At 37.5% G+C, this 20,239-nt stretch overlaps 3 protein-coding genes across 5 annotated transcripts; all 3 read left to right on the forward strand.

Annotated features, from left to right (window-relative positions):
• Position 1: 1 nt before the first annotated feature.
• LOC120735751 (protein mono-ADP-ribosyltransferase PARP11-like) lies at positions 2-5,466 on the forward strand. 3 transcript variants are annotated; one of them, XM_040035381.1, is made up of 8 exons: positions 2-194; positions 450-574; positions 1,134-1,254; positions 1,438-1,513; positions 1,847-1,919; positions 2,214-2,341; positions 4,278-4,425; positions 4,510-5,466. In XM_040035381.1, exons 1-8 carry the CDS (start codon positions 149-151, stop codon positions 4,810-4,812), a joined length of 1,020 nt encoding a protein of 339 aa, XP_039891315.1. In that variant the 5' UTR covers positions 2-148; the 3' UTR covers positions 4,813-5,466. The 3 variants fall into 3 exon arrangements, with proteins under 3 accessions (XP_039891315.1, XP_039891316.1, XP_039891314.1); XM_040035380.1 differs by having other exon boundaries at positions 4-194; positions 4,274-4,425; XM_040035382.1 differs by lacking the exon at positions 450-574 and having other exon boundaries at positions 3-194; positions 4,274-4,425.
• A 1,735-nt stretch (positions 5,467-7,201) lies between these two features.
• On the forward strand, positions 7,202-8,929 carry LOC120735753 (protein mono-ADP-ribosyltransferase PARP11-like). Its single transcript, XM_040035383.1, has 7 exons — positions 7,202-7,326; positions 7,416-7,530; positions 7,615-7,684; positions 7,810-7,873; positions 7,999-8,132; positions 8,211-8,362; positions 8,461-8,929. The coding sequence occupies exons 1-7, from the start codon at positions 7,231-7,233 to the stop codon at positions 8,757-8,759; spliced, it is 930 nt and encodes a 309-aa protein (XP_039891317.1). The 5' UTR covers positions 7,202-7,230; the 3' UTR covers positions 8,760-8,929.
• LOC120735754 (protein mono-ADP-ribosyltransferase PARP11-like) lies at positions 7,256-13,924 on the forward strand. Its single transcript, XM_040035384.1, has 8 exons — positions 7,256-7,360; positions 11,971-12,133; positions 12,228-12,336; positions 12,421-12,490; positions 12,612-12,669; positions 12,795-12,928; positions 13,007-13,158; positions 13,264-13,924. The coding sequence occupies exons 2-8, from the start codon at positions 12,041-12,043 to the stop codon at positions 13,560-13,562; spliced, it is 915 nt and encodes a 304-aa protein (XP_039891318.1). The 5' UTR covers positions 7,256-7,360; positions 11,971-12,040; the 3' UTR covers positions 13,563-13,924.
• Positions 13,925-20,239: the final 6,315 nt, after the last annotated feature.

A 20,239-nucleotide genomic window follows, 5' to 3' on the forward strand; every position in this document is an offset into this window, starting at 1 on the left:
TTACATGACGTCGACGCTTTGACGTGGAGTGTATGACGAACGGGGAAATAAAAGTAAACAACGCCTAGGATAACGAAAATGGTTTTTGGCGTTAGTCCCCCAAGCTTAGACGGAACCTGTGATTTTTCTGAGGCTTTGTTGATCATGTATGAAGGCTTTGTTTTCCGATAAGGACAGAGGCAGGCTGAAAACTGGTAAGACACCAGTAGAGTCGAGATGAGTCGGGTGCGGCATCCGCTAATGATAGCTTAGTTCAACATGGCAGTTTCCTGTATTGTATGAAATTGTTTACAGGATGTAATGCTCTCACGACCGTTGCTAAAAACAAGTCCTCAACGTCAGGACTGTCTGACGACCAAAACACCACCTTAGGCCCTCCCCCATACTTTCTTGTATTTTAGTTGCTATTTGCCTAAGTGTGTTGGCGTGTTTTCACTTATTAATTTCAGATTTAGCTATGTTAGCCATCAGATCGTCAGAGGAGGAGTCCACTGAGATTGAGGAGATGGACACCTCAGAGCCCAACTGGTGCTGGTTCTACTTGGCTGAGTGTGGAGTGTGGCATATGTTTGAGGTAGTTCACATGATACCACAACTTTATACACAATAGCAGACTTTGTAACTGGCTTTACTCTGTATGCCCAGCATATCGCCCCTCCTTTGGTCGTATTTTGCCAGACTCTGCAGGTTTTTATTCCCCCTTTTAGCTCATCGTCAATACATTTATAGAAAAAAAAAAACAAATAAAAAAAAAACATTGCCTTGGGTTGATTGTAGGGAGGCAGAAAAATGGCCATCATGTGCCACTACTTAGGTTATGTAAACTGCAATTAAAAGGAATTTAACAATGATGCATCAAAAATCCATGAACAGATTTAAAATGTGTTTTTCTGGTTTATCAGTTTCTGACAGCGAGTTACACTCAGCTATCTTATTTATCCCACCAGTAGCTCAAACCTCCAAATATATATGTATCGATTTACAAGACAAGCTTTAAGTCAAACCAAAGAATTGATCTTTTTTCAGATAAATTTTAAGCCTTTGACCTAAATAAAGAATCAACTCTCTTAACTAACTGTTAATTAACTGATTGGCTGGTTAATTTTTTTTTTTCCCTTTTATTTCCCTGTCAGATTGATCCCAGTGCAGCCTGCTCTGTGACCAGCGCTCAGATTGAGCAGTGCTACAACAGGAACCAGCGTGGTGTGATGGAGTTTTACACAGCCAAGTACACATACAGACTGGACTTCTCAGGTGCAAACTCATGAGTTAATTAAAGTAATTCTAAAGGTACTTTATCCAGGCTGAGAGTGTTAAAGCTTTTTTAAAGGAAATCCCGTCGCATCAGTTCTATTGAGGATAAGTTAGTTTTTCTGTTGTTTATTTTGTTAAAGAAATTGCACATGAACACCTAATTGTCATTAAATCCCCAAACAGTTATGCGACAGATAAATGTAACAACAGGAAAGCAACGGCCGATCAAACGCTCCCTCCACTCTGCAACTGGATTTAGGTAAGATTTGATGGTTTGAGTGTACATCCAGAGAGCCTTTTTATAATTTGGTTTTATTTACTTGCTATCATGGAAAAGTTATGTTAAAGGGGTTTAAGAAGACCATGTATTAAATGGAAGTTTAGGGGTCAAGCATCTCTTGTCCTTAAAATCCTGGAAATGAAAGTAACAAAAGAAAAGAGAACAATTGCCTTTTTCCCTCCTTTTTTTCGTTTTTCTTTTTTTTTTTGCAAGCGTTGAATTATTTTTGTGTGAGCATAAAGCAAACACATCCATTCTCATTCTGATGCAGTGATTGGTTTACTGACTCTTCTCCTTTGCTGATCCTCTCAGGTTTATTTGTGATAATCTCGCCTTGCCTGTTCCCTGTCACTGGGAGAGAATAAACACAGATGAGCCCTATCAGGTGAGTACAGAAGTACGGAAACACATCTTATTGTTCCACTTAGCTTCGTTCACACATTTTTAGTATTGAGATGATACCTTTATGTTCTTTTGATTTCTGATGTAAAAATAGTGGCAGACTGGTCAAAATCTTTAGACAGGTGTGCATGTGATTGTATGCGGTGTTTTGTCAGTCCAGAAGTTCCCAACTTTGTTCAGTCTGAGGTCAAACATTTGCAAATGAGAGAGAAAAAGAGGAATATGAAACACACTGCAGAAAAGGGTAGAGCTGTGTGAGTGTTTCTTACCTTTGCAGCTCATCCAGCTTGGCAGAGACACATATGAATTTAAAGAAGTAGCCAGACTGTATGAAAGAACAATGGATCATCCAATTAAATCCATCCAGAGGATCCAGAACCTGGATTTATGGGAGTTCTTCTGCAGGTAGAATATTATTTTCTACATTTTTGTGAGGAAAAATGTTTCCTTGTATATACTGCCTTAATTACACTTAAATTGCACTCCATTAGTGACACTGGGAAAATTGTAAATTCTAGTTTTCCCAAACTTCCAATAAAGATGCTGGCTTTTTTCTTAGCATAAATTAAAGAATTGAACTGAATTCCATGAATCCACCCCTTTCAGCCGATGTCTTCTTCAAGCTCGTCTCCTGTGCACAATGTGCACTTGTTTCTAGATCATTTCATGGAAATTGCCAGTATGCATCTGTAATTCACACTGGATCACCTGCACTGTGTCAAAAAGGCATCTCTTCAACTTGAATGTAATTTAATTTTCATTTTATAAAGGAAAACAAAGTCTTTTGAATAGGGCAAAGGAAGTAAAACTCCTGCTTTTACAGTGCTGGCTGTGTGGGCGTGCAGTGGCATGTTGGCAACCGCTACAGTTCAGGGTGTTTGTGCCAAATTTTTTCTCAAAAATGCCCCAGAAATGTAATGCCAGTTTGACCCCGTGGGACGCGGTTGAACAAATTAATTCACTAAAAGGCGTTGGTTTATACATATACCTCCGAAAACGCTTTGTGATTGGGAGGTTTCTGAGCTGGCTGCTCATTCCGGCCTCCTGAAAAGGCAGAGGACTCTTTTTTTTTTTTTTTTCTTCTTTGTTTGATAATAACCATTCAGCGGAACTGGAACCTTATCCACTTCAAAGCCCACGTTTGTACATATTTCCTATAAATTGTTAGATTAAACTTACCTGCACTGCATTAGATTCACCTCGTGGGGAATCCACGAGGTGAATCTAATGCAAGGTGACTGGGTCAGAAACAAAAGCTGTTTTCAGTCTTTTTCACTTGCTAGCACATCCTAACCTGTCAACACACAATAAATTACTATACTGTTGTTATTATTATTGTTCTTATTGTAAACATATATTTATTGAATTTTGTATTCATAAACATCCAACACTTTAAACACCTTAAACATATGGCAGTAAGAAAGCACTAAGAACACAAGACATTCAAAAAACAAATAAAAAAATAATTTAAAAAATAATAATATTAATAATACTAAAGGAAATTAAAAACAATATAAAATAAAATACAAAAAAAAGTACAGGATAGTCTATACTGTATACATTCCCAAATTTAGTTGCATATTTTCATTGCTTCACTCTCTCTCCAGTTCCTCACCGTCCCCAGTCTTTAATAGCTCCAGAAAAATCAAATAATTCTGATGATCTTTTCCTAACCACATAGGTCAGTTTCTATTATTGTTCTCATATTGTTATTGTTTTAATGGTACTTATATTGCACCTTTCTGCTTAAAATAGTACTTTACAAGTGTCGTTCACCCATTCACACATACATTCATACACTTCTTTTATCTATACCTAAGCCCTTTCTCACATTCACACTGCGACTGATATATCAGGGTCAACTCGGGGTTTGGTGTCTTGCCCGAAGATAATTCAGCATGAAAACTGTAGGAGTCAAGGATAAACCAACTGGCCTTCCAAGTCTGTAGACAATGCGCTCTACCACCTGAGCCACAAGTGCTAGAGACTAGGGGCATTGGTGCAAGGTATTCATCTTCACAGCTGACAGCCCACAGCCATTTCCAAACTGTTTAATGCGTTTGAATTTAGTTGAAGTTTGCTTTCTGCACTGTGTACAAGTGGTCCAAGCAGGCCTTCCAGGAAATGATCTAAAAATAGCAGCAGTACTGGAAGTGATACAGAGGTGCACAAGGTGAAAATCCTGAATTGCATAGATGGGGCAAAATTTAAATTGGGTATGATTTTTGCTCTTCATGGGAAAAGTTGCTGAACTTTTCACTGATCAAACTTTGTACAGTCATGCAGTATCAAAGTCATTATTTGTTTTATGTTGTCATTCCTTGGTGCTCCTCTAAGGAAGAAAACACAGTTGCGAAAAGTCAAGCGAACACTGGATATTGAGGAACGAATGCTGTTTCATGGCACGGGACACAGCAATATACAAGCTATATGTACATTTAACTTTGACTGGCGGCTCACAGGAAGCCATGGCGATGTCTATGGCAAAGGTAGATCTTTTATGTTGTATCATGAAAGACTTTGCTACTCTCCTTTTGTCCAGTTTTAACATTGTGCTCTTGTCTTTCCTGCAGGGAGCTACTTTGCCCGCGATGCCAAATATTCCAGTAAATTCTGTCACACCACAGGGAAACACAACACGACCTTACAGAGACATGGACTCGCACCACCGATATTTGCGAGTGAGCCGCCTTATAAGACCATGTTCCTGGCCAGAGTGCTTGTTGGAGAATACACAGTTGGTCATCCAATGTACTGCAGACCACCCTCTAAGGATGCCAGTTTCACCAACTTCTATGACAGTTGTGTGGATGATATGGCCAATCCAAAGATCTATGTCATTTTTGACAGTAATCAGATTTATCCAGAGTATCTGATTGAGTTCTACTGATGCCTAAGAAAATGATGCCAACTTTTTTTTTTAATAAAGGCTGGAAAAGCTAGGATATGAAATTAGATGACAGGATAATTGATTTCCATGACTGAATGGAGCATGGGTCATCTAAGTGCCTTTGAAGAAGTTGGTAAGACAGTAAGGACTTTGTGTCAAATTGTATACTGTACAGCATACATAATTGGACCCAGAAGTTAGAACGTTTCCATGACTTCAAAAGATGCTAACCGAAGACAGTCTTTGTGCTGTTTTTATCTTTAATCCTGAGTCTATGCTTGCTTACTGAATATGTGTGCACATTTGCTTAGATAAAATAAGAGTGGTGCTTGCAGCCTGTAGATCATAGGCAATATCCGACCACCGGCTCCATCACTCCCTCTACTTCCACAGTGCCATACATATGCTTCTTTATAAATCCAAGAACATGCTCTGCTCACTCATTTTGCACCATGTTCTGAAAATCTGTGTCTAGTAGTACCATGTATTATATAAGCATGGATTTTTGTTCATGTTTTTGTCATAAAAACGCTCCTACCTCTGCATTTTTTTATCTTGCACTTTTCCGCCCTTTCCATGAAAGGTTTTGTAATTGTGTCATATTGACATAAACATGTAAAATGTGTGATGTCGTCCCTGAGCAATTCGTTTCTGTGCATCTTTTCTGACCGCTGAATTTCATTGGGGTTTTCAACCAAGTTTGTCTGTCCATCCGTTTTCTAAATTATTTTGGGTCTGTCACATTCATAACAGAGAAGCAATCAATCATTCATACTCACATCCACATGTATGGCCAAACTAGGATCACAGATTAGCCTAAGATATATAATACATTGCCAAAAGTATTCACCCAGCAGTGCAGATATTGAATTAAGGCGTTCCAATCACTTTCATGGCCACAGGTTTGTAAAATCCAGCACCTAGGCGTGCAGACTGCTTCTACAAACATTTGTGAAAGAATGGGTCAATCTCAGGAGATCAGTGAATTCCAGTGTGGTACTGTGATAGGATGCCACATTTGCAACAAATCCAGTCATGAAATTTTCTCATTACCAAATATTCCATAGTCAACTGTTATTGGTAACAGCAACTGGTAACATCAGCAACTTAGCCACAAAGTCTTAGGCCACATAAAATCCCACAGCAGATTTAGCTGATGCTGAGGGGCATAGTGCCGCAGAGGTTGTCAACTTTCTGCAGAGTTGATCACCACAGACCTCCAAACTTCATGGCCTTCAGATTGGCTCAGAAACTCAGCATAGAGAGCTTCATGGAATGGATTTCCATGGCCGAGCTGCTGCGGTGGTTGCCAGGAGAACGGTACTTGTCTGACCTCACTGTGCCAAGTGTAAAGTTTGTTTGAGGAGGAATGATGCTGTGGGGTTGTTTTTCAGGAGTTGGTTCGCCCCCTTAGTTCCAGTGAAAGGAACTCATAATGCTTCAGCATACCAAGCCAAGACATTTTAAACAATGTCATGCTCCCAACTTCGTGTGAACAGTTTGGGGATGGTCCCTTCCTGTTCCAACATGGCTGTGCACAAAGAAAGGTCCATAAAGACATGAATGAGGGAGTGTGGTGTAGAAGAATGTGACTGGCCTGCACTGAGTCCTGACCTCAGCCTGATAGAACACCTTTGGAATGAATTAGAGCAGAGACTGTGAGCCAAGCCTTCCCGCCGCATCCTTTGTCCCAAAGGCACAGGGACGCCCCAGGCAGGATAAACCCTATTGCTGTGAGGTGATAGCACTGCATCACCGTGTTGCCTCCAATGAAGTTAATTTTTAAAATTGTAACAATTCAACATTGAATTTAATTTCCAAGTCGTCTGGGTTTGATGTTAAAACCTGAGTAACGCAGGTTTAGTTTTGCACTTTGTATAATTTTAAAAACAAAACAAAAAAATGTGCTCAGCACACTTGTTGTACTGTAATGTAAAATTACTTTTTCTGTGTGCATTTGTTCAATTAATTGTATGACCATGTTTGTATGTGTTTTCGGCCTGCACAAGGTGATGCCACAAGGTGGTGCACTTGTGGTACTTTGAGTTTATTTATATTAAATGTATGGGGGGGAAACATCTTACAGCTATGCGTGTGTTAAGCTATACTTGTCTGTAATTTGCATGTCACAATTAATAAATTTTTCAATTTAAACACATAAAATAATTATTGTAGACCATCTTTCAGGTTAGAAGACTGAAAACAAATTATATTGTGCATGTAATGTCACATGATCTACTTTGCCTTCTAGGGCTATGTAGAAGGTGTGTCTATGAATGAGATTTGAATCATGAAGAGTCAGAAACACCAGTAGTTAAGTCATAGAGAGGAAGCAGGTTAATTTTTCAGCTTTTTCTGTGATATAATCAGTTACATTTCTGACAACAAGAAACAGCAACAAAAGATGTTGGAAAATACATTAGTGGAATATATGGATACAGCTGACACCCCTTGGTGCTGGTATTACCTTGCTGACTGTGGACAGTGGCACCAGTTTGAGGTAATCTGTGTATTTCTTTAGATCACATTATCTGGTTCCATACTGTCAAGTAAAGCTTATGTTTCTAGTTTCTTGTCCCTTTTCTGTAGGATGACCCCGATCTCCCCTTTAGCAGTGAGGCTGTTGAAAATTTTTACCTGAAAAACTCCAAGGCTGTTTTAAACACATCATCTTTCAGTTACAGGGGCCAGATTGATTTCTCTGGTAATTTTTGTGCATTTTCATCCTCACAGTCTTCATTCACACATTAAGAACTTGGCTCAGATTAATACATGTGTTTTTGTGCAGCGATGCTACTGACAGACCTCACCACAAGGAGGCAAAAAAGAATCAAGAGAAGCTACAACACAGAAAAAAGGTAAACAAGAAATGTATATTCTCAAAAGTAACAGCAGTGAGGTTTACAAGTTAGTGTCAATATAGTTTCTATCAAAATGAAAGTGAAAGTTTCAGCACAATGGAAATTTAACTCTCCTCCCACAGGTGTTCCTGTTTCAGCCTTGCTCCTGTTTTCTGGGAATCGTTTGATCCCAAATCGCCATACCAGGTGAAAAAAATGTTACTTAATGTCCAAAATATCGACAGCTAGAGCACAAATATACAATACAGTTAGAAGCATAGATTAAAACCGCAGATATTTCAGCAATAACTGATTTCTGATACTTTTTAAAGTTAATCCCTCTGAGTGAGCACTCCCCCGAGTATTGGACAGTGAAACATTATGTAAAGACCGATGGGCTGTTGGACAGAACCATTCTGTCAATCAACAGGATACAGAATTTGGATCTTTGGGAATTATATTGCAGGTAAGTTAAGTTTTACACTATGTTTTTTGTTAATAATTTCTTTTCTTTATTACCATTATTTTTATATTTGCATCAAAGGAAAAAGAAACAGCTGATGAGGATTCAAGACATCAAAGAAATTCAAGAGAGACGACTCTTTCATGGGACTGATATCAAAAATGTGGATTACATTTGCAAGTATAACTTTGATGTACGGTTAGTTGGACAACATGCCCACGTATTTGGCAAAGGTAAGTTCATTGTTTTGTGCAAAAATGAATTTCTAACTCTTTACCATTTCTTCTGTCTTTTTTCTTCCCAGCTGATCTAAGTTTCTTTTTTTACGTAGGAATTTATTTTGCCAAACATGCAGCATTAGCCGACGTATACAGTAAGAGCAGCTCGAAACCACTGCCAGTTTATGGTGGGAAAGCACAACCTGTACACTCTGGAGAAACTAAAATTATATTTTTGGCTCGGGTGGTAATTGGAAAATCAGTTGCTGGACAATCTCATTTCCAAAAACCCGATCATGGGAGTCCCGAAAACTTGCATGACAGCTGTGTTGATGATGTCTCTCATCCTAGAATTTTTATCATTTTTGATCCAAATCAAATATATCCGGAGTATGTGATTCAGTACAGCTGAGCGCAACATGTGCAAGATCAACATGGCTACCTCAAACGGTACATTTCAAGCACAACTCCTGATGGCTTTGATGAAGTTTTTACAGCATTTTGACTACATTTTAAACATTTTTAGAAAAATTTCCAGTAAACTAGGTCGTTTTCAGCAAGATAATCTGTCAGCAAAGTTATCGTTACATTTTGTTGGAGCTATTTGTTCTTTATTTGTTCTTTTTGTTCTTATTTTTGAAATTAGTTAAAGTTTGTTGTTAGTTTACTTATATTTTGGGGTTTATTTGTCGGTTAATATTTTGTTTTAAATTATTTGTTTGTTTGTTGTTATTTTGTTAAATTAGTTAGTAAGAGCTGTAGGGCCATTTTGTTTCTATAAATAAAGAGACTGGTATAGGACCAGCATGCATTGGGGTGGGCCTATGGTTTTTTACCAGAGCAGGAGAAGCAGCAGGAAGGATCTTGTTATTGCTTGCCAAGATGGATAAACCAAAACCAAAACTCTCAACTAAAATGTTTGGACAATGGACTTCTTTTGCCTGCGTACGAAATATTACCTCAGTGCAGCAGTGGCTTGTGGACTTTAAGTTGTGGGACGTTTGATTTCTCAAAAGTAAAGGAATTGCCACTACACATTTCATTACTTTGGATCAGAAGTACCAATAAAAATGAGTTTACTTACCAGGTGCTACTGCTTAGTATTAGAATAGTTGAATATAATACTTGTGGTCATGTAATGTAGATTCCCATCTAATTTATTTCTATTTAATTTAGTAATAATATAGCTTCATAAATAAATAAATATGCCATCAGAACCAAATCAAAGTCTGCATGTGTGTTTATTCCTGTTCTAATGTTTATGTTTGTATTTGTGCTGGACATAACATTCACACGCATTTTAAAATAACATGTGCGAGGTTAAAGAAATCAAATTCTAAGCTCATGTAGCTTATTGTTGTTCATCTTTTTTACATATAAGTGGACAAAAAGCTTTCATGGGGCTCTGTGAAGGATGTGGAAAAACAACGTATGATTCAGTTACTTTAGAAGCACCTTTATCAGCAATAACCTGAAATAATAATTTTCTGTTTGATTCCGTCAGTCTTTCACATAAGAAATTGAAATTGTGAAGAGATTTTGATCTACTCTTCTTTACAGAGTTGCTTCACTTTTTGAGGTTTGTGACAGTTATTTATGTTCAGCTCTCTTAAGGTCACGACACAGTATTTCATTCACGTTGAGTTCTGGTCTTTGACTAGACCACTGAAAAACCTTTATTCTTTTCTCTTTTTTAGCCAGTCTGTTGTAGATTTGGCTTGGCTTGGGATTGTAGTATTGCACTTACCCAATTTTGGCCAGGCTTTAGTTGGCAGACAGATGGCCTCAGATTTCACTCTAGTACACTTTGGTATACAGAGGATTGAATGGGAATTGCAAGGCTCCCATACACTGTATTTACAAAATAAGCCCATCACCCCTCCCCCTCCAGTTACTATGAGGTGTTTGTACTGATATGTTTTCACCAATCTCACCCTCGTGTTGTTGGGATAGACTCCAGCTGAAGTGGATGGATGGATTGGTGTTTTCAACAAATATTGCTAAACAACTCCATTTCGGTGTCATCTGTTCAAAGGACTTTGTTACAGAGGTTTTGTGGATTGTTCAGAAAAAACCTCCAAACAAACCATACTGTTCAGTCTTTTTCTAAATGTACTGTCATCAGTGTTGGGCAAGTTACTTTGGAAAAGTAATTAATTATAGTTACTAGTTACTTAAACATAACTGAGTTAGTAACTGAGTTACAATATTCTGAAAGTAATTAATTACTTGAAAAGTAACTATTGTGTTACTTTTTTTTAAAAAATTAACCCTCTGAGGTCCAGGGTATAATTGGCCATTTTTCACTACTTTTGATGTTTCCTCTACATTTCACCGTTAAAATCTATTTACTTTGCCTTGTTTGGTATCATTGTTTTCAGCACAACCTCACGTGTTTGAATTTACAGTTATGCTTTCATTTTGACATACTGTATTAACAAAATTGATCTAAAATCAGACAAAAAACATAAATTCCAAGTAGAAAAGGTTTTTTCATCATGACCCTGATGAAGGCCACAAGCCGAAACGCGTTGGTCAATTATTAAAGTTGTTCATCTTCCCTCAAGTGATGCTGGAGTTCCTACTTTGTGATCCCTTTTTTAAATAACCATTTCAAACTATTTGCAGAACAATCAGCTCTTCTGAATTCAATAAGATGCCACACAAATTATTTGTACCACTCCAAAAAATAATTTCTGTCCACTATAAAGAAGAACATCACAGCCTCTTAATGCTTCAGCATACCAAGACATTTTGAACAATGACATGCTCCCAACTTCGTGTGAACAGTTAGGGGATGGTCCCTTCCTGTTCCAACATGGCTGTGCACCAGTGCACAAAGAAAGGTCCATAAAAACATAGATGAGAGAGTGTGGTGTAGAAGAATGTGACTGGCCTGCACTGAGTCCTGACCTCAGCCTGATAGAACACCTTTGGAATGAATTAGAGCAGAGACTGTGAGCCAAGCCTTCCCGCCGCATCCTTGCCCCAAAGGCACAGGGACGCCCCAGGCAGGATAAACCCTATTGCTGTGAGGTGATAGCACTGCATCACCGTGTTGCCTCCAATGAAGTTAATTTTAAAAATTGTAACAATTCAATATTGAATTTAATTTCCAAGTCATCTGGGTTTGATGTTAAAACCTGAATAACGCAGGTTTATTTTTGCACTTTGTGTAATTAAAAAAAAATGTGCTCAGCACTGTTGTTGTACTGTAATGTAAAATTACTTTTTCTGTGTGCATTTGTTCAATTAATTGTATGACCATGTTTGTATGTGTTTTCGGCCTGCACAAGGTGATGCCACAAGGTGGTGCACTTGTGGTGCTTTGAGTTTATTTATATTAAATGTATGGGGGGGAAACATCTTACAGCTATGCGTGTGTTAAGCTATACTTGTCTGTAATTTGCATGTCACAATTAATACATTTTTCAATTTAAACACATAAAATAATTATTGTAGACCATCTTTCAGGTTAGAAGACTGAAAACAAATTATATTGTGCATGTAATGTCACATGATCTACTTTGCCTTCTAGGGCTATATAGAAGGTGTGTCTATGAATGAGATTTGAATCATGAGGAGTCAGAAACACCAGTAGTTTAGTCATAGAGAGGAAGCAGGTTACTTTTTCAGCTTTTTCTTGATATAATCAGTTGAATTTCTGACAACAAGAAACAACAACAACAAAAAATGGGGGAAAATACAGAAGAGGATATGGATACATCTGACACCCCTTGGTGCTGGTATTACCTGGCCGACTGTGGACATTGGCACCAGTTTGAGGTAACTTGTGTATTTCTTTAGACCACACTACCTGGTTATGTAATGTCAAGTAAAGTAAAGCTTACTTTTCTACTTTCTTGTCCCTTTTCTGTAGGATGACCACAATCTCACCTTTAGCAGTGAGGATGTTGACACGTTTTACCTGAAAAACTCCAAGGATATTTTGAACACATCTTCTTTCAGTTACAGGATTGATTTCTCTGGTAATTTTTGTGCATTTTCATCCTCACAGTCTTCATTCACACATTAAGAACTTGGCTTAGATTAATACATGTGTTTATGTGTAGAAATGCTACTGACAGACCTCACCACAACGAGGCAAAAAAGAATCAGGAGGAGCTGCAACACTGAAAAAAGGTACAATTTTTATATTCTCAAAAGTAACAGCAGTGAGGTTTACAAGTTAGCGTCAGTATAGTTTCTATCAAAATGAAAGTGAAAGTTTCAGCACAATGGAAACTTAACTCTCCTCCCACAGGTGTTCCTGTTTCAGCCTCCCTTCCTGGGAATCGTTTGATCCCGAATCATCATACCAGGTGACAAAAATGTTACTTAATGTCCAAAATCCATACAGCTAGAGCACAAATATACAATACAGTTAGAAGCATAGATTAAAACCACAGATATTTCAGCAATAACTGATTTCTGATACTTTTTAAAGTTAATCCCTCTGAGTGAGCACTCCCCCGAGTATTGGACAGTGAAACATTATGTAAAGACCGATGGGCTGTTGGACAGAACCATTCTGTCAATCAACAGGATACAGAATTTGGATCTTTGGGAATTATATTGCAGGTAAGTTAAGTTTTACACTATGTTTTTTGTTAATAATTTCTTTTCTTTATTACCATTATTTTTATATTTGCATCAAAGGAAAAAGAAACAGCTGATGAGGATTCAAGGCATCAAAGAAATTCAAGAGAGACGACTCTTTCATGGGACTGATATCAAAAATGTGGATTACATTTGCAAGTATAACTTTGATGTACGGTTAGCTGGAAAACATGGCAACAGATATGGCAAAGGTAAGTTCATTGTTTTGATAAAGGTGCAAATCTGAATTTCTAACTCTTTACCATTTCTTCTGTCTCTTTTCTTCTCAGCTGATCTAAGTTTCTTTTTTTATGTAGGAATTTATTTTGCCAAATATGCAGCATTAGCCGACAAATACAGTCCGAGCAGCTCGGAACCACTGCCAGTTTATGGTGGGAAAGCACAACCTGTACACTCTGGAGAAACTAAAATTATATTTTTGGCTCGGGTGATGACTGGAAAATCAGTTGCTGGACAATCTCATTTCCAAAAACCCGATCATGGGAGTCCCAAAAACTTGCATGACAGCTGTGTTGATGATGTCTCTCATCCTAGAATTTTTATCATTTTTGATCCAAATCAAATATATCCGGAGTATGTGATTCAGTACAGCTGAGCGCAACATGTGCAAGATCAACATGGCTACCTCAAACGGTACATTTCAAGCACAACTCCTGATGGCTTCAATGAAGTTTTTACAGCATTTTGACTACATTTTAAACATTTTTAGAAAAATTTCCAGTAAACTAGGTCGTTTTCAGCAAGATAATCTGTCAGCAAAGTTATCGTTACATTTCATTACTTTGGATCAGAAGTACCAATAAAAATGAGTTTACTTACCAGGTGCTACTGCTTAGTATTAGAATAGTTGAATATAATACTTGTGGTCATGTAATGTAGATTCCCATCTAATTTATTTCTATTTAATTTAGTAATAATATAGCTTCATGAATAAATAAATATGCCAGCAGAACCAAATCAAAGTCTACATGTGTGTTTATTCCTGTTCTAATGTTTATGTTTGTATTTGTGCTGGACATAACATTCACACGCATTTTAAAATAACGTGCGAGGTTAAAGAAATCAAATTCTAAGCTCATGTAGCTTATTGTTGTTCATCTTTTTTACATATATGTGGACAAAAAGCTTTCATGGGGCTCTGTGAAGGATGTGGAAAAACAACGTATGATTCAGTTACTTTAGAAGCATCTTTATCAGCAATAACCTGAAATAATAATTTTCTGTTTGATTCCGTCAGTCTTTCACATAAGAAATTGAAATTGTGAAGAGATTTTGACCTACTCTTCTTTACAGAGTTGCTTCACTTTTGAGGTTTGTGAGCAGTTATTTATGTTCAGCTCTCTTAAGGTCACGACACAGTATTTTATTCACGTTGAGTTCTGGTCTTTGACTAGACCACTGCTTTTTTTAGCCAGTCTGTTGTAGATTTGGCTTGGCTTGGGATTGTAGTATTGCACTTACCCAATTTTGGCCAGGCTTTAGTTGGCGGACAGATGGCCTCACATTTCACTCTAGTACACTTGGTATACAGACTGCATACCAAAGGCTGACTGCAAGGCTCCCATATACTGATATACTGTAGCTACAAAATAAGCCCAAATCATCACCCCTCCCCCTCCATGCTTAACAGTTAATATGAGGTTTTTGTATTGATATGTTTTCACCAATCTCACCCTCATGTTGTTGGGATAGACTCCAGCCCCCCTTGGATAAGCTGAAGTGGATGGATGGATTGGTGTTTTCAACAAATATTGCTGTGCAATATTGCTAAACAACTCCATTTCGGTCTCATCTGTTCAAAGGACATTGTTGCAGAGGTCTTGTGGCTTGTTCAGAAACAACTCCAAACAAACCATACTGTTCAGTCTTTTTCTAAATGTACTGTCATGTAATTATACAAAAAATGTCTCATTCTAGGAGCTTTTTTATTTTACGACATCAGAAAAGTTAATCAACTATTGAGATTTTAAATATTTTCATGCTATAAACACAGTAACCTACACACAGATATTCATTTTGTGAGATTTTGCCAGCTGTGCATGTTGAGAACCAAACCTGCACAATCAATAAATATCACAGAGAACATCTGTGCCCATCTGCCCCAGCAATAAAACAGCATTAAGCACAAAATCTTCCTTATGTGAAAGAACTCACCATTACATCTGCTATAATATTTCTAAATTGGTACAGTTAAGGCTACGAAACACGTGTTCATTATAGGAGATTCTGTTTCACCACAAAACAGAAACTTCACTTAAAAACCTGTTTCACGTGTATGGTTATATTTTTATAACCATATATGTCACAACAGGCATTTTCCATTCACACCCAAAGCAAATACTCCCCCATACCAACAAGAAGTCTCAATGAAATAAAATATAAACGGTCATGCCCCCACTCACTACACACACCCTCTGATGCTTTGTTTAACACGTGCTTAAAATGATTAGCTGTAGTTTACCGAAACTGTCAGGAGAGGTTGCTGTTGATACAGTTTTCATTCATTCTTGGCACAGGTCAGCATCAGTTGGTCTGCATTAGATGTATCAGTTTGTCTTGGCAATTTATTTTTACTATTATAAGTGGAAAGAACATTAACTGAATTACCAGATTTAGATTTACAGTTTTAAGGTACTTAACTTTTCATTTTATGCAACTTTATCCTCCCGTTCCACTGCATTTATTTGCAAAATTGGGCTGCTAGTTAGTTAGTTAGGATTTTTTGATGTAATTCAGACCTTTGGTTTCCAACATTTCTGACTTGTGCCCCTTTAAAGGTCTGACATATCTGCGAGTTTCTAATAGCCACACAAAAGAGGTTACTAGAAAGAGATATTATACTGTACATCAATCACAGGGATCACATTTTATGCAGAACAAGTGTTTTATATTCTCTTAAGTTTTCAATAAAGTTTTTTCTTAAATCTTTTTTAAATAGGTTTCTGTAATAGTAATCCATCAGTATGTGCAAGATCTTTAATCAAAATGTTATTTTTTAATGCTAAATCTTAAAAAAAAATGTAATTAACTATTTAATAACAGTAAACAATAATTTTATTATTATTTCATTTTTTGATTAAGATGTCAAATTACAGTTATACTGAACAAAAAACGTGTTAGCGTTTTAATGATTTATGGCAGGAAAGTACAACTTGTTGACATTATTGCACATGTTTTTAAGAAATGCTGATGAAATTCAGTTTGCTGATACACGATATAAGGAACTGCCCATGTGCCTTCCCCCTACTCCCATATGTTTGCTGCCAGGTGAAGTGGAGATGGTCGAACCGTTTATCTGACCCCTGCCTCATTTTCATACCCATAGTGTGGTTTTTAGTAGTTTAACAGTGTTTCCAGCTGTTGCTCCCAAACTATCTGGCAATAATCGAACCTCCCGCACACACATGCAGCCCTCATGTGTGAATCCCTTTCATCTCCTGAAACACAAACAGTTTCTTACAGTTAATTGGCGGTTGAGTGTAAAGTACAGTAAGAAGCACAGATGGCCTTGACTAAATTAGACAGGGGCCGATTTGTCAGCTGTAGAGTCAGATTTTTAATTCTAGTGTGACATAAGAAGTGAAAGAATTTTTCATTTTTTGTTGAATAACATATGGGGAAAAAATAATTTTATATTGTTTGGTAAGTTTGTGTGGCTGTGCCCTGATTGGATGGACCTGTTTTCCAGAGCCAGGTCATCAGCGCTCATGAAACTATTTGACATGAATTAATTGGTCCTCTGGGTATGATGGACTCATTCAATCCAGCAGATGGTGTTTCAACACAAATGTCTTTCAGCACATAATGAGCACATACTTTATTCTGTGCTGTTATTCTTCTTATTATTACATAACAAAATATGTCCTTACAGACTTATGCTAACTTGGAATGCACACTTTAAAATGTTAGAAACTAGGACTTTGAGTTCATTCAACTCAATAAGTGAGTCAAGTTTGATATCCTCTTAAATATTTACAGCTTGGTGTGCTCAGAGAGTCTGGCATGTGATTACAAAGTCTTTGATGTCTGCTTGATCAGATGATATCAACATGTTGAGTTTATGAAAAGACCAACTCTAATTAGTGGATCAGTATGTGTGCGTGTGTGTCAGTGACAGAGCGGGGAGACTGAGACTGTGGCACTATTCACTTCTAATGAAACCAAGAGTAGGTAACAGGGTTGGAGAGAAAATTACATTTCAGTTCTCAAATACTCAACATTGTTGAGAGTCTTCATGAGATGGAATAAATCCTGGAATGTGGTACTTGATAATTCTATTTTGGGTCTTGGATGCTCTTAAAAAATTTAAAAAAAAGAAGTTTAATTTAGCTTCATTTTATTTTATTTATCACACTGACCTTTATCAGAATGTCAGAGATGGTGCCGGAGCTACCTGAGCTGGGGCATGTCATGGTCATGGTCATGCCATTAATAAAAAGGAGAGCTGATGCTGCCGTATTGCAAGCCTCGGTCTGAGCAGCAATGATCCAGCTGGGAGTGAGGAAAACTCCACCTGCTGACTGACTGTCCAGTGTTCTCCTGGATGATCTACTCCCACAAAAAAAAAAAAAGTGTTGTTGCAATAGGAACTGTTTGCTCCTACTGTCCTGAGCATAGCATGAGGCAAACTGTGTACTTTAACTACATGAAGTCTGTTTATCTGTGGTTGTTGTCCAGTGCCGAAAGTAAAAGTGCTCATTATGTGGAGTGACGCTTGTCAGACTAACATATACATATTATTTATATACAAAATACACATGATATTAACTGATCATAATTATAAATGTATTCATGTGTATCCTTTCAATGCTGCAGCTCCTAATGGTTTCATTGCATATACCATATAATACTGGATAGTATGGATAGTATGACTTATAACAACACAGTTTATCACCAACAGTAGACTAAAGCTTTAAAATATAAGTGCAGAAAATAAAACCAAAATATATTTGAGTAAAAGCAGATATTATAATCTGAAAATCCCTGAAATACGATCCCCCACCCCCCACCACTGCAAAGGAAGTGCTCAAAAGGGCCTGGACTGATTCAGCAGCTCCTAGGTCCAAACCAGATGGAAGCTAAGTACAGCCTGGAGAGGAGACACAAACTAATTAATTCAATACAAAGGTTAAAACTAGCATTTTTAATCAAACTCATGATTAAAATGTCATATCTGGCGTGGCAGCAACAAACATACATTACAGCTATGTTAAAAGTATTGTGTTTAGTGTTGTGTGGGCCACAGAAGGTTGGTCACGCCGGTAACGGCAGGTCAGAAATGTGCAACTTCACGACAAGCATTATGTACAGAAATGTACAGAGGAAGCACAGAGTGGACACAGAGTCAATAAATATGAAGACTGAAGAGTAGAGGAGAGGTGCAGTGGGAGATCCCACAGCAGCAGGAGGCTGAAGCAGCATAACTGAGATAATGGAGGAACAACTCCAAGAGGGTGCCTGTCTCTTAAACTAGCAGTTTGTTACACAAGAGAAGACCCTGATGGCTGAACGCTGTTGATATAAATCTTCATTACTAATGCTTTATGGTAATTCATGTATTCAGCTGCTGTTCATATGGCATTTTATATACCAGCATTCTGACATATAGTACTAACCTGTCACTTCTCAGAAGACTTGTGGAAGACTTATTACATTTCACACTAGTCTAGTCAAAACAGCTCTGTCTGTAATTAGTCTTGTCAGTTCTCTATTACATGTGCAAATCTAGTCTCGGGGGCTTGGTACGTACTTTGATGCTTGAGTTAACACTCATATTTTGACTTCCTTTTTTAGGGGAAAGGTTTAGTGTTCTGGACAAATGTGTTTCTATAACATTTGTTGAGGCTGGATACAATGCAAACATTGGTAATGATTGTAAATTTCTTCTTCTGGTTAGGCTGTTTAAATCAAGAGACAGCATTCAGTTTGCGACAAGAAATACAAAGATCCATAGCTGCACAGAAACTGCATTCATGGTTTGTGTTTTGAGGTGCAAACAAATGTTGACTCTCCAAACAACATGTTTTAGTCAGAAGTTTACATACATTTATCATTTACATGAATGTCACAGTAATTTGGGGTTTTTATTGAATTCTTTGAGCTGTTCTTTTTCCAGGGTGTACAGCTTAGATCTTTGATGACTTCAAAAAAACAAGAATTAGGTGCAAATGTTTAGATTTATTATGGATTTTCTGTAATCCACTCAAGGTCAAAATTATACATGCAAGTTCAATAATATACAGGCCTCCCCACTTATATTCAGTTAAATGCAAACTGCACCTCAACCAACCAATTTTGGCAGACATCAACAAGGTTCTGGAAATAGTAGCTGGATATGTGACCACTCTTCTTGGTCATTTTAATTGGTTGATTTCCTAACATAGTCCACACATTTTCAGTAGGGTTGAGTTTGGGACTTTCAAAGGCTATTCCAGAAGCTTAATGTCAGCCTGCTTTATCCATTCTATTCTACCACCACCGTGCTTGATAGTTGGTACCATATTCTCAGGTTTGAAAGCTTACCTTTAGCAACTGTGGCCAAACATGTGAGTCTTTGTGTGGCCTTACCATAAAACATTTCTTTAGAAAGCCTTTGGCTTGTCCATGTGGGCAGCTGCAAATTTCAGTCGAGCTTGAAGGTGTTGATTTTGGAGCAAGACCTTGTGTCTTGGTCAGCACACTCTCAGTCCACAGCGATGTAAAACTCACTTCAATGTGGACAGGGACACTGGTGTTCCAACAGTTTCCAGTTCATGGCAGGCTTTGGTTAAGATGTTCAGGAACCTCTCATCTGATGGGTGACAGTTTCTGTCTTCTTCCAGACCTTAATAAACTGGTGACACATACAAATATTCACACACAGTGGTTTAAACTGATAATCTTGGAATCTGCAGCTGATTAGAAATGGTTCCTAGAGCCATTTCTGCCCTGTAAAAATCTACAAATTTCCTTAGCTTTTCACTGAGTTCCTTAGACTTTCTCAATGTTCTGAGTGTTGGTCATTCCAATGAGTGCTATCAAGCAAATGCATTTTTATTCTGGCAAAGAGTAACTACCAGTTGTAGTCAATCTTGATCTTTAACATTTAGTTAATAGGCCTTATAATTTTAAAAGATATTGTAGAACCTTCCGTACCACTTATCAAAAGATTTTATTGCATGTATTTGAGCTTGTATGTATACATTTGACCCTGTGCGGATTAGCAAAATTCCAAAATAAATGTAATCTTGTTCACCTTTTTTTATTGTGAAAAATGTATGCTGTATAATCGAT

The sequence above is a fragment of the Simochromis diagramma genome, unplaced genomic scaffold (genome assembly GCF_900408965.1).
Source record: "Simochromis diagramma unplaced genomic scaffold, fSimDia1.1 OVJJ01000816.1, whole genome shotgun sequence".
NCBI classification, from domain to species: domain Eukaryota; kingdom Metazoa; phylum Chordata; class Actinopteri; order Cichliformes; family Cichlidae; genus Simochromis; species Simochromis diagramma.